The sequence below is a fragment of the Diprion similis genome, chromosome 11 (assembly GCF_021155765.1).
Source record: "Diprion similis isolate iyDipSimi1 chromosome 11, iyDipSimi1.1, whole genome shotgun sequence".
NCBI lineage: Eukaryota > Metazoa > Arthropoda > Insecta > Hymenoptera > Diprionidae > Diprion > Diprion similis.
The window spans coordinates 2,049,368-2,064,940 of record NC_060115.1 but is presented as its reverse complement, the minus strand read 5'-3'; the positions used below and the strand labels follow the sequence as shown (position 1 = coordinate 2,064,940).

The window sequence follows — 15,573 nt, the reverse complement described above, 5'->3', positions numbered from 1 at the left end:
TGGTGTTGATGAAAGGGGCTTACGCCAATTAACGCTTTTACGTAGAATCGGAAAATCAGACTTTGCATTCTCTTTGCTCGTGCAAACTCCCCGCCGCCCCGCCATAGCGGTGATCAGCCTTGTAATCGGGAGAAAGTGAAGGGAGAGGAACAAAGTGCGAAAGACAAAAAGGAAAATTGGAAATTAACTTTTTACAACCGAGCCCTCAGCCGTCGGGCAGTAGCGAATTTGATATGATTGCTTTCTGCTAATTTACACTAATTGTCTTCGCAACGCTTCGGGGTATCGCCTATATGTATAAGCCGGTGTAATTACCTAGCTGCCTCCAATTCCCGCTTCGTCTGCGATCGCGGTGGTATAACGTAGGAAAATAAACCTCTTGCAGTAGCTCCTAATTCTAGGCAAATACCCGCAGGACGCTTCGCCGGGTACTTATTGATTCTACGCGCTTCGTCGTGCTTTTCCCGCGAACCAATATTGTCCGTGTTTTTATTTTTCACTATTACGCCGGCCTCTCGATGCGCCAGAAAAAAAAACTAGCCCACGGCTCAACGGATAATTGATTAATTATCATCGGAATTTTTTACAATCCTGCTCGCATGAGTAATAAAGATTCGATATATTAATCAGATATTCCCAGCAAATGAAACGTGCTAGTCGGTAATTTCAATGTTTATTATACAGAGTTTCCAGTATTTATGGAAATTATAGAAGCACGGAATTCCCAGGGAAACTGATATCCTTTGAAAAAAACTGATAACAAACTGTATGAACAATGATTTTTGTCTGGAAAACCTGGAATTCTCAGGGAATTACGTTTTCACAAATAACTGAACACCCTGTTATATTCGAGCGGGTGTCTGGATAAATTTTCGGGGTGGTTCATTAGCCTTGTTTTTGGCTATTTACTCGAATCGTGATAATACGCGCGACGCCCATGCAGGATGCAATAACTTTCCATAACGTGTGAAGAGGAGAGGCAAATCCGAGCGCGAAACGCTTTATTACAATTCATCCCATCGCGATGGGGTTTAGGGTTGACAGTTTACAGTTTACAGCTCACTATATGTATATATGCGCACGGGTTTATAACTGCGGTAAATTGATTCAGGATCGAGAGACACACGTATAACGTATTAAAGGATATATACGGTCGATTCGATGATCTTTTAATAACCCATCTTGACGGAGCAAGTCGGAAATCCGTCATCCTCGCGAGGGTAATTGTTTACAGCAAGAACGAGACGAAAAAACAGGATGGAAAAAGACGAACGCGTTCATTGCCAGTTATTAATCCCCTATATTATCACACAGTCGAGGAACTTCGATACAAAAAGCTTATACGACGGGGTCCGGTCGTGCAAAAACCTCATCGTTATTCCGCCGGCGCGTTCCTCTAACCCTCTGCTCCTCCCTCCTCCTCCTCCTCCTCCTCCTCATCTCAAGCCATGCGATGAAAATTAATCGAAGCGATGATTCGACGTTTGACACCGAGATTCAACGTCATATTATAACCTCGTCCATTATTCGCTGCCACTTTTCATAACCCTGAAGGTACCTGCACGCGACAGGCACTCCCACGTGAACGTGCAGGAGTCAAACCCTTATTCACACCTCGACAACGGACTTCCTCGTTGAAAAGAACTGCCTCCAGACTCGGATTACACCAGCTGCTTTCCCCACCCCTTGAAGCGTAATCCAGCCTGGCTATAAGCAGAGCCTCTTTAATTTTCGGCCTACCGCAAAATGCTGGTACCTTGGATATCCGCGATTCACCGATTGCCTTCTGGAAGACCCAGCGTCGCAGAACTCGCGGCACATAAGGGTGTCGCATAGCTCGGCGAGGACTGCGGTCGTTGGATTGACCCTATCCTGGGGTCGAAACCCTTCCGTCTTTCGGCGGCATGCCCAGCTGTAGCTGGTAACTATCCGCAAACATTTCGAACTCGTCTCTCAAACAGACCGCACTCCTCCTCACGCTCTCTGTGTGCAAGCTTCTGGTCCTGTTTCCGGTACGGATCCCCCGTGACGTTGCAGCCTCTCGCTAGCACGCGGGTATATATACACGATGATACATGTATGCCAAGGTATTAAGCATACTCGAGTACTCGAGCTGCGCATGCATGCACGACCCTGTATAAGAGGGCTTTGATGGAACCTGTTCAATTGCCGGTCTGACTGAATGGCGGTGGAGGGTTAATACGCTCGCGATTGAATAGGAACGAGCCGTCGGCGTACGGTGAACTGGCCTCAGAATTTCGACGGTCTTGTTTATCAGCCACGGGGGTCTCGGCTTCTCGATCCCTGCAGGATTTTCAATGTTATCGTTATACCAGCAGCACCAAGGCGAAGGGTGAGTCTCTGTGCAAGTCGGCATCGTGCACCCAACTGCACCCGGAAATATGGACGGTGATTTTTACAATCTGCAAAGCGGCCTTGTGCCCACGTAAGATACGGCAGGGATTCAAGTGCGATGAATTCTTTACGACCCGTATCATCCCCGGCACGTATCCTCTCCTCACATTCCCCAGATGTAGTATAACTTACGCCCCACTCGATGAGGGGTCTGGTATTGAATTAATCCTGATATATACATATATATGTATTTTTTTCACTTTGTATTATTCCAGGCTGAGATATGGAGCGTCTTCATAGCCATACTCAGGAAGAGTGTTCGCAATCTCCAGGCTTGCACCGACGTCGGTTTGATCGAGCACGTGCTTCACCGGCTAACCCGGGCTGAAACTGTCGTCGCAGGTATTCATGACTTCACTTCCTATTTACCTCGGTTATATATTTGCCTTCGGTGTAAGTACCTACCCTTCGGCTCGCTGCAGCTGCCAGATCAATAACTCCTGGACATCATCTATGCATGCACGTCATATGCTCGCGTTTAATTACTCAATTATCAGATCGACGTTGACTCGACGTTCTCAGGGCTCGAGTTTATTTATTTATCTGTTCGTTTTTTTTTGTTTTTTTTTTTTGTATATTTTTTACTTGTTGAGAGACTTGTGAAGTCGGATATTTCTGTTTTCGTAAACATGTTTCAAGAGGATTTATTCAACGATTTCAAGTCGTTCTCCAATTTCTCTAAAAGGTGTGCGTATACATTGTTCTTTCAAGACTTGCTTATCGACATGCTTGGAGTTTTGGCGAGCTACAGCATCACGGTGAAAGAATTGAAGCTCTTGTTCGGCGCGATGAAAGCGGTGAAAGGAAAATGGGTACGTATGAAAGAAAAACTATACCTACTTCTCTTCACTAAACCCTATTTTTAATCAATACATTAAACTCACTCACTCCGTACCTCGAACGACAAGTTCATAATCGGTATGTTGCCCGATAACTTTGAACACTTTTATGGGCTTTATGGGCTAGGGGCTGATGTCTTCACTTTAACAACCCGTTTCTTTTACATATTGGCAGAGCAGCCAAAAAAAAAAAAAGAAACGCGCAAAAAAAGTTCCGATTTGCTGCAGGTGATTTATCGTAATATCTTGGGCGTGAAATTGTCTCGTGTATCACGCCGATGAACCGAAACTAGAAAAACAGGAACCCGGAAAACGGAGATCAACTGCCGTAAAAAGTCCGGAAGACCTGCAGCTAGCTTTTCACAATCGGCTGTATTTCATTCTCTCTCTGTTTCTATCGTTTCGAGTTGCTAAAACTAAAAAAAAAAAAAAAACAAAGTTCACCAAAGTATCGGACTATTTTTAAGCCGTGTACAACCCGTGAAAGAGAAAATCCCTTTCTCTCCCTCCAAAGGACAATTAATTTATAATTATTGACGATGAGGTGATTTTTCGCAGCCAAGACACTCGGCCAAGCTGTTGAACGTTCTTCGCCAAATGCCACAAAGAAACGGACCGGATGTATTTTTCAGCTTTCCTGGAAGAAAGGGTTCGGTGAGTCAATATTTTCCCCCCACTTTACACCTATATTTGCTCCTGTATCACGTTCAGTTTTTCTTCTCTCCTTCTTCCTTCTCCCTTTCCTCTTAGGTATACGTTCACTACGAAACTGAACGTAGCTATTTCGCGTATCGGATATCGCGCGTAGATAAATACACGTACACACACATATATATGTGTATGTGTATATGGGATTAAGCACATATATTCTCCTCTCGTTGTTAGGTACATACCAACTGTCGCGTCGCCGTATCAAAAACACACCTCGACGATACATCTCGTCTATGTATATACAGTAGGTATCCGTATCGAGATACGTTTTATACAATATATGTACCTATTCAGCTTATCTAAAGCACTTATAAAAAAAAAGGGGGAAAAACGAGACAGGAACGAAAAATAAACAAGACCTTACGTTCACCTTTGTTCGGGAATCGTGGAATCTTCCGGCCCTCTGCAGCAGCTCTCTGCATACGAATCGCAGGAATTATTGAAATTTTCAAATCCTGAATATCACTGAAATGAAATGGACCAAAAAGGAATGATCAAAAATATGAAACACGCGCCCGTTCTTCGCGTTCTATTGCACCCGGAATCACTCAGTGCTAGCTGGTAAATAGTAAGAGTATTTAATCGGATTTCAATTCAAAATTCCTTTTCTGCGTTAATTTCCTGGGTCAAACATCAGTGATAAGCCAGGTGTCGGTGTTGGTAACGTTAATAAACTTGGAACAGACGAAATATATAGACTCAGCTTCAATGTGTTGGTATATAAGGTTCGTCGGTGTGACGCTGTGATACTGGAAACTTGAAGGGCGAGTTTCTCGCCAAAGTTACCGAACGCGGCTTATCAATTATCCTTCGTCTATAGCACGTAGACTGTGAACAGACTTCAAAGCCTTTGGTCACTGGCTGAAAAGGTCGCAAACCGAGCAGGCCGCTTTATGAAAACCAATTATCGAGCAAATACTAAAGCATTCGCGTTGAAGGTGAACTGACGAAACGTTTTTAAACTCTATGTTCAACAGTTTACTTTAAATCCATTGAAATTCCTCCTTCCTTTCGTTCACTTGTCGTTACATCCATCCGTTCTTTTCGTTCTCGTAGTCCATTGAACACACTCGACGATACCAAAGATGTACGACAAATTTCAGGCTGTGGTCTTACCACCTCTTGCGAAATGGCCGTACGAGAATGGATTCACATTTACGACCTGGTTTAGACTTGACCCTATAAACTCGGTGAACATCGAACGCGAGAAGCCTTACTTGTACTGGTAAGTAACTCGCTATCGCTATTCGCGGAAACAAGACCGAACAATTAGTACTGAATTCCGTCTCGACAAGGCTCTGTTAATCATCGTTTATTTTCTATTTTACATACAGTTTCAAAACAAGCAAAGGGGTTGGGTACTCGGCACACTTTGTAGGAAATTGCTTGGTGCTCACTTCTATGAAGGTGAAAGGGAAGGGCTTCCAGCATTGTGTCAAATACGAATTTCAACCACGAAAGGTGAGTTTCACTGACTATCGTATTTCGAAAATCGATTGTTCACTAATCGTCAACGTTTTTTTTTTTTTTTTTCTCAGTGGTACATGATCGCGATAGTGTACATATATAACAGATGGACGAAGAGCGAAATAAAGTGTCTGGTAAACGGGCAGCTAGCCTCGAGTACGGAAATGGCATGGTTCGTTTCGACCAACGACGTGAGTACTCGGTTTTTAATCGGTTATTGCAAACAACTGTCGCTTCATCAAGCACTGATTCCCCTAAACGCTTGGCGTTATGTCCTTACAGCCATTCGATAAATGCTACATCGGTGCCACACCGGAGTTGGACGAGGAGCGTGTATTTTGCGGGCAAATGAGCGCGATATACTTATTCAGCGAAGCGCTCACCACGCATCAAATATGCGCGATGCACAGACTGGGCCCTGGATACAAGGTACCTAGACAGTTTCATTTCACGTCGCTGCTATAGGAGAAATGCCGTCACCATGCGGTGTCCGCGGTTCAACTAATTATCCATCAATTGACGGAATCGAGTACATTTATACCCTATTTTGTACAGTACAGTAATTTATTCGCAAAATTCAATTTCAGAGCCAGTTCCGGTTTGATAATGAATGTTACCTCAATCTACCTGACAATCACAAAAGGGTGAGTGACGAGCAGGAGCCCGTTAGCATGTTGGACCAAAGTATACAGCCTGTAAGCATTTTGCGTTTTGATTTATCATTTATGTTTTAATTATTAATTTACGCTGTTCGAATTATCGATTATTATTGTTATAGTCTATGAAAAGCAGGAAAGACAGAGTATTAATATAAATAGAATTCATCCAAGGTAATCATTTTAGAGTCTGATATCACAGAATCGGATCGCTTGCATAATGTATTTCACGTTGTAGATAAATAAATTTTGTCATGCGTCGACATCATTTTCGCACGAATATCATGTAGGTAGTTTTCAGAGCTTTTTTCTTGGTAAATTTTTAGATTTTTTATATCATTTCTGTTGAAAAAGAACTCATCATTTTTCTTTGAATAACAAAACTGCAGGTAATTGAGTGTCGTTCTTTCCTCGTAGATAAAACAGTCAAAAACACTGTTAATTTGTTTTGGTTGTACTTCAGTTTTCTTTGACAAGCAAATTTTATTACGAAACACTTGTAACGCATGCTTCCAAGTTCTCAGTATTTTTTTCCTGGCTTATGAATATTTAGTAGGTTTGTTCTTTTATTTAATACTTATGCGATCGTCAGAATATCGAGACCGGTATTTGAAATAACTCTGTCAAGAAATTGAACGTAAAAATCCAATCACGATATAATCAATTTTCTGACCAAACATAATTGCGTTTTTATACGAAAGAAAAAACGAGTGATTCAAGTTTCATAGAACTGAAAGTTTTATCAGATTATACTGATACTTGGTTCCGTGTGAACTGCAAAATCATAACGATTTCATGCGCATTACGTACTCATACACAATCCGTAGTCCATATAAATTCGTATAATATCTGCGAAAATTATAACTCTGTTATTATCTGACGAACGTAAAGTTTATAGTGTGTATAGACAAAGGCTAATGAAATGAGTTTACTGATATGATGTACAACTACTGTACGTAATGGCCTAGTATTTTTCATATTTTCCCATACAATACACTGTACATTAAATTTAATTGCAGGTACTCTACGATGGGAAGTTATCCAACGCTATAGTCTTTATGTACAATCCCGTTGCGACGGACTCGCAGCTATGTTTGCAGAGCGCTCCAAAAGGCAACATGTCTTATTTTGTCCACACGCCCCACGCTCTTATGCTGCAGGTTCGCGGCATATGTTACAAATTTTCGCTAATTTATAAATTGCACTTAACTGTAAAATGTATACACCGATTTCTGTTCATCATTCCAGGAAGTAAAAGCTGTCATCACTCACTCTATACACAGTACCTTGAATTCCATCGGTGGAATACAAGTTCTATTCCCATTGTTCTCTCAGCTGGACATGTCCTACGATTGCGTCACTGCTAATGACATCAAAAGAGATCCGACGTTATGGTGATTATAATACGATGTTGATAAAAATTGTTCTCGTTGCTTCGTGAGACGAAAGTAAAATTCATTTCCGATCTCGCGGTTCAACAAGTACTTATCCATGTTCTTCCAACTTCTTCGTCGTTTCACGAGAAATATCGTGTTCCAGTTCGAAATTGTTGGGCTTCATCTGCGACTTGGTAGAAAGTTCGCAAACGGTACAGCAGCACATGGTTCAGAATCGAGGATTTTTAGTCATCAGCTACATGCTTCAACGGGCAAGCAGGGACCACCTGACTACAGAGGTATTGGCTTCGTTTTTGGAGCTTACAAAGCACCTCGTCACATGCCTGAGTGCCAACAGCGACCTTTTGCTGAAACAGGTATAACACACTAAATTACGTTCATCAGACCGCTATACGAGGCTAGTCATCATTTGATAGGCGAAAAATGATTATAATAACGTGTGATTTGCACCAAAATTTTGTATTCATACATCACCCTCTAGGAATTGCGTGCAAGATTACCTTAAACAATGAATACAGAATAAATCGTTCAATTAATCTGAAAATCAAATCGGTGATGGCATTGGTGTATATTTATCGTTAGAATCGTTTGATTAGAAATGCCATTTATATTCATTATTCATAGAGATTCGATGATATCGAATCAGGCATCACGTTTGAATACTCGTTTAAATTAGACTCCAGTTTCATATAGCTCAGCAATAATGAATAGGCATTTAACACTCCCCAGGAAACCAATTTTTACAGACATGAATCAAAAATCTATGTTAAGTCCATGTTAAAAATATTTGTAATTATCGCCTTATTTTTTTCTTTACGTTGATTTTATGTACGTCGCATGAACAGCGTATTATACCTGTATATACAAACTTTCATCCCGCAATACACTCAATTCTTTATCAAACCATAGAGAACAACTATTGGCTACCTGATTCTATGTTTATTTGAATATAATTTCTACCTTGCATCTTGAGATACCGATTTTAGCTGAGTTTTATCATCTCTCCGAGTATATTCTTCCCAAACGCAGTCATAACTAGCTAAAAGTATTATTCGAACAATTAGCATTCCGTATTAGGCAGTCCTTTTGATTGTCGTTACATGTGTAAAGCTGTAATTCGTAGTACATCTATTGAATAGCCATAGAACCCGCTGCTTGACATGATTCGTACTCAAGATCCTTTCAGCATGACTGAATTATTTATTAAGCTATTTCTAAGTTCCTCAATCAATGGACTAGCATGCAATCTACCGACTTTCAAATTTGTTTCTTTTCTAATGCCTCTGCAATGTTTTTTTTATTGCCAACATAACGGTCTAAAAATTATATTTCCATTAAAATTTCTTGAAATATTCGCAACGAATCTCATTACATTTTCACACTCGACAAACGGGCTCGAAAAAATAAGTTTTCCATTTCTGTAGACGAATTAAAATAATTGATTGCCGAGAGTATAATCGGCGTATTCGGATCGCTAATGAATCGCAATGATTTATTTCAATTGGAAGACTTCCTCCTGAAGCAAATGTATTGCAGTTCTCTGTATTGCACTTGAAAAGTTTCCCTAGCTTTGATTATTCTCTACTTCTTTATTTCAATTGTTACTCTGCGACTGCTTGTAAAATTTATTTTTTCTACATCGTTTTGCTGATCTGCTGACCGAGTCTCTTTTGTGCATCTGGATTTGGTTTTCTTGACGCGCATTTTGCAGTTAAAACTTAAATTCAATCACGTTTTTTCATCATCCTTCATCTTGCCCTTACTTTAACGAATCGTCACCAACAATAGTAGCCATTATGTCAAACATGTTGAATGTTGAATGTCTACCACTTGTAAACTCTTCTATTCGTTGTGGCTTAAGTCCTGTAATTCATATTGATATAATATGTCGTTTTGTGTATAATTATCCAATCTGTATCAGCGAATTCTCGTGGAAAATATAAATCGCGAATAATTTTCACTATCTGAACCAAAATTAATCACTTGCAAACTGGCATTAAGAGATTGAAATAAAAATACAATATTTTTTATTTACCGCATTGACGTAAATATTTAATCAAGTTGATGGAAAAAAAAAGAAAATTAAAAGTCGGCTAGATTGGTGTGTCCTAAGGACAGGCAGATCCATGGTGATGTAGTTGTTTTACTTTTCATTCCTGACATGGCAGCTGCTGGACCATGTCCTCTTTAATCCTGCCTTATGGATTTACACTCCGGCACCAGTACAATCTCGCCTGTACTCATACCTGGCAACCGAATTCCTCAGCGATACCCAAATATATTCAAACGTCAGAAGAGTATCAACAGTGCTGCAAACCGTACACACTCTAAAGTATTACTACTGGGTAGCTAATCCAAGAGCAAAGAGCGGCATTACACCAAAGGGACTGGGTATGTGGTTTATTTCACTATGCATCTCAGTTATTTCGCCTTAATGCCGTCAATTTTACAGGATGATGTTCAAGGGCTTTGGGGGAAGAAAAAAGTACACATTATTTTCCCATAGTTACTAATTATTTCGATTAATCAATTTTTAGACGGACCCCGTCCACAGCAGAAGGACATTTTGACGATACGTTCGTACATCTTGTTATTTTTAAAGCAATTGATAATGATAGGAAACGGCGTGAAGGATGACGAGCTGCAGAGCATTCTTAATTATTTAACAACGATGCATGAGGTGAGCGTTTTTCTATATATGTATATATTTTTTTCCATTTGCCATATTTCACTAATTTCTCCAATTGCAACCACTGATTTGCCTCCAATCACATACATTCAGGATGACAATTTGCACGACGTTCTGCAAATGCTGATATCTCTGATGTCGGAACATCCGTCATCCATGGTGCCTGCTTTTGACGCTAAACAAGGAGTGCGAACAATTTTCAAGCTCTTGGCTGCCGAGAGTCAATTAATACGTCTTCAAGCTCTTAAATTGCTCGGATTTTTCTTGAGCCGTAGTACGCATAAGTAAGGATTTAATATCAAACGTCATCCATTTTTATTTCACGATATTCAAAATACTAAGGAAACTTTTCCTCCAGGAGAAAGTACGATGTCATGAGTCCGCATAATCTCTATACATTATTGGCTGAAAGACTGTTGCTGAATGAAGAGACTCTGTCCCTGCCAACATACAACGTTCTTTACGAGGTACAGATACGATATTCATTGACATAGTTGAGAGTCGCCTTCAATATTCTCTCTTGCAATTAATCTGCGTATTCGTCATCACGTTTATATTTCCTATCAGGTTTAATGTTCAGCGTAAGTATTTTCTCGGTGTCCTTGGTCATCAAATTAACAGCATCAAAATGACGTCTCGGCGCTTTGGAGGGGGGGGGGGGGGGTCTTTACATTATAATTTATTACAAGAAAAAAAGAAACTTGATACAGAGTAACGGCATGGTTACTACATTTTTGAGCCGAAAAGCTTAATACGAGTAAGAAAGGCGAGAGGAGAGAAGAAGAGACAAAAGTGAACTGATATTCATTTATACACTAAAACTAATTAGGTGCTGGCTAATAAGTACATCGAGATGAAAGTAAGTCGAAATGAACACCAGGTCGTCAGCTACAGAAAAGTGAAGACGAATTGTGTTAGGATTCGTAAAACAATGAAAATGTTTTCACTTTTGTATCCATAAAACGATGAAAACGGGAATCTAACACAATTCGTCTTTACTTTTCTGTAGATGATGATCTGGCGTTCATTCCGACTTGCTTTCATATCGATGTATTTATTAACGGGCACCTAAGCAGTTTTGTTGTACCTTTTTTCTCCTGTTCTCTTCTCTCTGCTTTTCTATTCGTATTATGCTTTTTTGTCTATATTTCTGCTTACGGATGTAATAAGTTTTTTATTACTTTGTACGAAGCTTGTTTTTTTTTTCTTTTAATAAATTACACTCTGAGGACCCCTCCCCCCCCAAAGAGACGAAACGTTATTTTTATGTTTTGAATTTGACGAGCGATGACACTGCGAAAATACCCACGTATATCTTATACGGTCCAGAAAACCCAATTCAAAATTAATGTTTAACATAATTTGTTACAGATCATGACTGAACATATAAGTCAACAAATTCTGTACACTCGACATCCTGAGCCTGAGTCGCTCTACCGATTGGAAAATCCAAGTAAGTTACAAGCATGTCTTATCCGATTCTAAGTATTGTCTGGATTAGAATTAGTTGATTTATAATATTATTACCCCGTTCTTAGTGATACTAAAAGTCGTTGCAACTTTGGTGAGGCAGTCGAAACAAACGGAACAGTTGCTAGAAGTGAAGAAACTGTTTCTTTCGGACATGACTTTGCTCTGTAATAACAATCGTGAAAACCGACGGACCGTTTTGCAAATGTCTGTATGGCAAGAGTGGCTGATCGCAATGGCTTACATACACCCAAAAAATGCAGAGGAACAAAAGATTTCGGATATGGTTTACTCGTTGTTTCGCATGCTTCTTCATCATGCTATTAAACACGAGTATGGAGGATGGCGTGTCTGGGTCGATACTTTGGCCATCGTCCATTCAAAAGTAAGTGCATAATTTTTACCATGGAATTTAGAGAAATATAACAAGCTGTTGATTGAATATTTTAGGTGTCATATGAAGAGTTCAAATTGCAATTTGCACAAATGTACGAACATTACGAGCGTCAGAGGTCGGACAATATAACGGATCCGGAGCTGCGCCAGCAGAGGCCAATCAGCACAATATCAGGATGGGATCAACAACACTCTGGGAATAATGGATACACTAGACCAATACCTTGGACCAATGCTCAGCAGCCTACCTTGCCGAATTCGGAAGAACATTACAAGGTTATTATTTATTTCACTTGTTAGTGTAGAAATTTTTATTTTAAACGCATTCGAAAATTGTCCAATAAATGTTAACGTCCTTAAAATTTTACCGTTTTTAGGAATTTGACAACCCAGACGCGGCTGATCGTTTGGAGGAATCATGCAGCTGCGATCTCAATTCAATAGACAATACAGAGAGTGATGGAAGTCCAGCTTTAATCAAATCTCGTAGTGAAACGTTGGATACATTGCAATCTAGTGAGGCAGTGTCGTTAGATTCCCGGCTAAGTGACAAACCAGAAACACCGACAACAGCTCGGGAAAATAATTCCGACACACCGACTATTCTTGAGGAGGCGAACAGTGAACCAATTTCGTTACCAACAACGCATGAAACTAGCGAGATTATATCTATTGAAAGCTCTAGCGATTTGTACAGTGATGTTCATAAAATAGAAAGTTCCAGCCCAGATTCAATGATGCAAGAAACAAGGAAAGAAACTATCACCAACACTCAGGAGTCACAGAGTGACGCGGGTTCTCCATCGATTGTAAGAGAAGATAACAGTCCAGCAATAACGCCCATTGATGAAGAAGACAATGATGAAACCTTGGCTAAAGATGCTGAATCCAAAATCGAGGAAGAAGTGAAGTCAAAAGGGTCTCAAGGAGACGCAGAAGATGAATTTGACGAATCAAAAAAAGAGGGTGAAACTGAAACTGAAGCAACAACAGAGGCTCAAGCTGAGCAAATGGGAGAAAATGAGAGTGATGAGCAGTTCGAAGAGAATAAAACACCCGAAAATCATACTAGCGATGAAGGTATTATTGAAAAAAACGCAGAGGAAATAGTTGTTCTTAATGAGCATGAAGAATCTGTCGAATCTACCAAAGACTCAGTTACCACGCCTTCGCTTGAAAAAGCTAACCTCAATGAGGAACTGGAATCTGAAAATCCGGTTGTTAACGAAAACAAATCGAAAGTTAGTACGGATGTGGAAAAACCTTTGACGGAAGATCGTGAAGATATTATAGAAAACGAAGAGGTCAAAGTCAGTTTGAATCAGGATGATTTGAACAAAGTCATTGAAGACATTGTAAAAACTCCGTCGGTTGAGGAGGAGAATGTTAGCAAAGAAGAAATACCCGAAGGTGATGATGGAAGCGTTGGCGTGAAGACTGACGAAGAAAATAAAGATGAAAGCGCTGAAAATGTAAAAAGTCTTATTTGCTCAACTAGTGTAATAGAAACCTCTGAAGCGTGTAAAGAGAAAATAGATGTGGAGGGTAATGATTTGGAATCGGTAGCAGATAGTGAGTTAAGAAGGAAGGGCGATAATAGCACGGTGGAGACTGTAATAGAAGATAAAAGTGCTGTTATTAATGGTAATGATAATGGCGATGAAGAAAAAGAAAAAGAAGAGGTAAATGATGAACATTCAGGAGAACCGTCCAATGTTTCTATTAGCATAAGTGATAATAAAGCAGACATTCCAGTGAGGACTGAAACGATAAAAATAGCAGATAGTGTTTCTAATATTAGTGACGTTCAAAGTTCTGTAGGTAATGTGACTCAAGTGCCAAATCCTAAGCAGCATATTCCAACAATATCGACGGTCTGTGATGCAACAAAAAATTTACCCGACGGTGTGCCTAAAATTGTTAGTTCTAAAACTATTGCGACTGACGATCAGTTGTTGAATAACTTAACTACAGATCACATAGATGCTCATCGCAGATCCAGCCTACCAATTGTTCCCTCTGAGACTATCACTGATGGAAGTATGGATGACGCACCTTCTCTGCCCATTCCCTTGCGTAAGATGTCGTCACCTCAAAAGCGACCAAGGAGTGCCTCAACATCGACACAAGTAGACCCCAATCACTTTGGTGCGTGAAATTACTCGTCAAGAGATACCACCTATCTATTTCATAACTCACAAATGATCGATCAAATTTATTTTCATCCTTAGAGTCGAAACGAGCAAAGCAAGGAAACCCTTCCACAAGACCGATGTTCAGTCCAGGCCCTACGCGACCTCCATTCAGGATACCCGAGTTCAAATGGTCGTACATACACCAGAGATTACTTTCAGATGTTCTATTTTCGCTGGAAACTGACATTCAAGTCTGGAGAAGGTACGTAGTGTAAAAAAGACTTTGAATTATGTATAATCTATATTAACTGATTTTCACCTCCCCCCTTGCAGCCATTCAACAAAGTCTGTATTAGACTTTGTGAACAGCAGTGAGAATGCTATATTCGTAGTGAATACTGTTCATTTGATATCTCAGCTTGCTGACAATCTTATAATAGCCTGCGGTGGTCTCCTTCCGTTACTTGCATCTGCGACTTCGCCTAATGTGAGTATCCATGAATTAATGTTTCATTTCAATACATCATTAATTATTACTTCATAACAGCAGTTTATTTTCTCTCTGAAAACTTAATTTAGAATACCTGTATCTTGCATTTTCAATACTTGAGCAATACATTTATTTATTCTATAGTAGTCGCATAGCCATTACCTGTTTTGCATTAAAGTATTTACAAATGTAATGATTTGCGCGACGAATAGATTGTTATGAAAAAATTCTGAAGCAAAACACATAAAACAAGAAAAGCTAAACAAGTATATATTTCTTCATTTTTAATCATTAATAAACAAATAATTCTGTTAGAGCGAACTGGATGTAATAGAGCCGACTCAGGGTATGCCAATTGAGGTAGCTGTTTCCTTTCTGCAAAGACTAGTCAATATGGCCGACGTACTCATTTTCGCTAGTTCATTAAATTTTGGAGAACTAGAGGCAGAGAAAAATATGTCCAGCGGTGGAATCCTACGGCAATGTCTACGATTGGTTTGTATTTATTTATGTTTTTCAAATTATTTTCATATCAGAAACGAAAAAAAAAAAAATCTCAAATACTCGCATAGTTCTGTACATGTTTGAAATCTTTATTACAACATCTGTAAATTTTTTACAATTTTAATTTGTACAATATAGCCGCAGTATTTCTACTGAATATCGAAAACAGCTGACTTCAATTCCAATTTGTTGATCCTGACCTGTAGCACTATGTAACAGTTGTTTTTGAAAGCAATTTTGCTTGGTGAATATTGAAATAAGAACTTATATCTTTTATCTTAGTATCACATCGTGTGCAGTGGTGTACTTCACATTTCTTTGATCGTTTATATTATTGTGCATTTTTGAGTATGATGAATCTGTACCTAGTTTAGAATTGTATATGAAAAAAACTCTAAACGAGG

General features: G+C 39.6%; 1 protein-coding gene across 4 annotated transcripts in view; it reads left to right on the top strand.

The window, feature by feature from the left end:
• Positions 1 to 15,573, top strand: part of LOC124412479 (neurobeachin) — a 243,182-nt gene that overhangs the window by 166,809 nt on the left and 60,800 nt on the right. For 2 of the 4 annotated variants that reach the window (XM_046892370.1, XM_046892368.1), the window contains exons 3-24: positions 2,631 to 2,757; positions 3,127 to 3,227; positions 3,813 to 3,908; positions 5,069 to 5,190; positions 5,300 to 5,426; positions 5,504 to 5,623; positions 5,715 to 5,861; positions 6,020 to 6,127; positions 7,108 to 7,248; positions 7,337 to 7,482; positions 7,628 to 7,841; positions 9,624 to 9,876; positions 10,023 to 10,165; positions 10,268 to 10,458; positions 10,533 to 10,641; positions 11,546 to 11,627; positions 11,713 to 12,029; positions 12,095 to 12,316; positions 12,418 to 14,188; positions 14,272 to 14,437; positions 14,509 to 14,662; positions 14,981 to 15,160. In XM_046892370.1, coding sequence (XP_046748326.1) covers positions 2,631 to 2,757; positions 3,127 to 3,227; positions 3,813 to 3,908; positions 5,069 to 5,190; positions 5,300 to 5,426; positions 5,504 to 5,623; positions 5,715 to 5,861; positions 6,020 to 6,127; positions 7,108 to 7,248; positions 7,337 to 7,482; positions 7,628 to 7,841; positions 9,624 to 9,876; positions 10,023 to 10,165; positions 10,268 to 10,458; positions 10,533 to 10,641; positions 11,546 to 11,627; positions 11,713 to 12,029; positions 12,095 to 12,316; positions 12,418 to 14,188; positions 14,272 to 14,437; positions 14,509 to 14,662; positions 14,981 to 15,160 — 5,037 coding nt within the window. The remainder of the gene's footprint in view (positions 1 to 2,630; positions 2,758 to 3,126; positions 3,228 to 3,812; positions 3,909 to 5,068; positions 5,191 to 5,299; positions 5,427 to 5,503; positions 5,624 to 5,714; positions 5,862 to 6,019; positions 6,128 to 7,107; positions 7,249 to 7,336; positions 7,483 to 7,627; positions 7,842 to 9,623; positions 9,877 to 10,022; positions 10,166 to 10,267; positions 10,459 to 10,532; positions 10,642 to 11,545; positions 11,628 to 11,712; positions 12,030 to 12,094; positions 12,317 to 12,417; positions 14,189 to 14,271; positions 14,438 to 14,508; positions 14,663 to 14,980; positions 15,161 to 15,573) is intronic. The other 2 variants (XM_046892371.1, XM_046892369.1) reach the window with 2 other exon arrangements.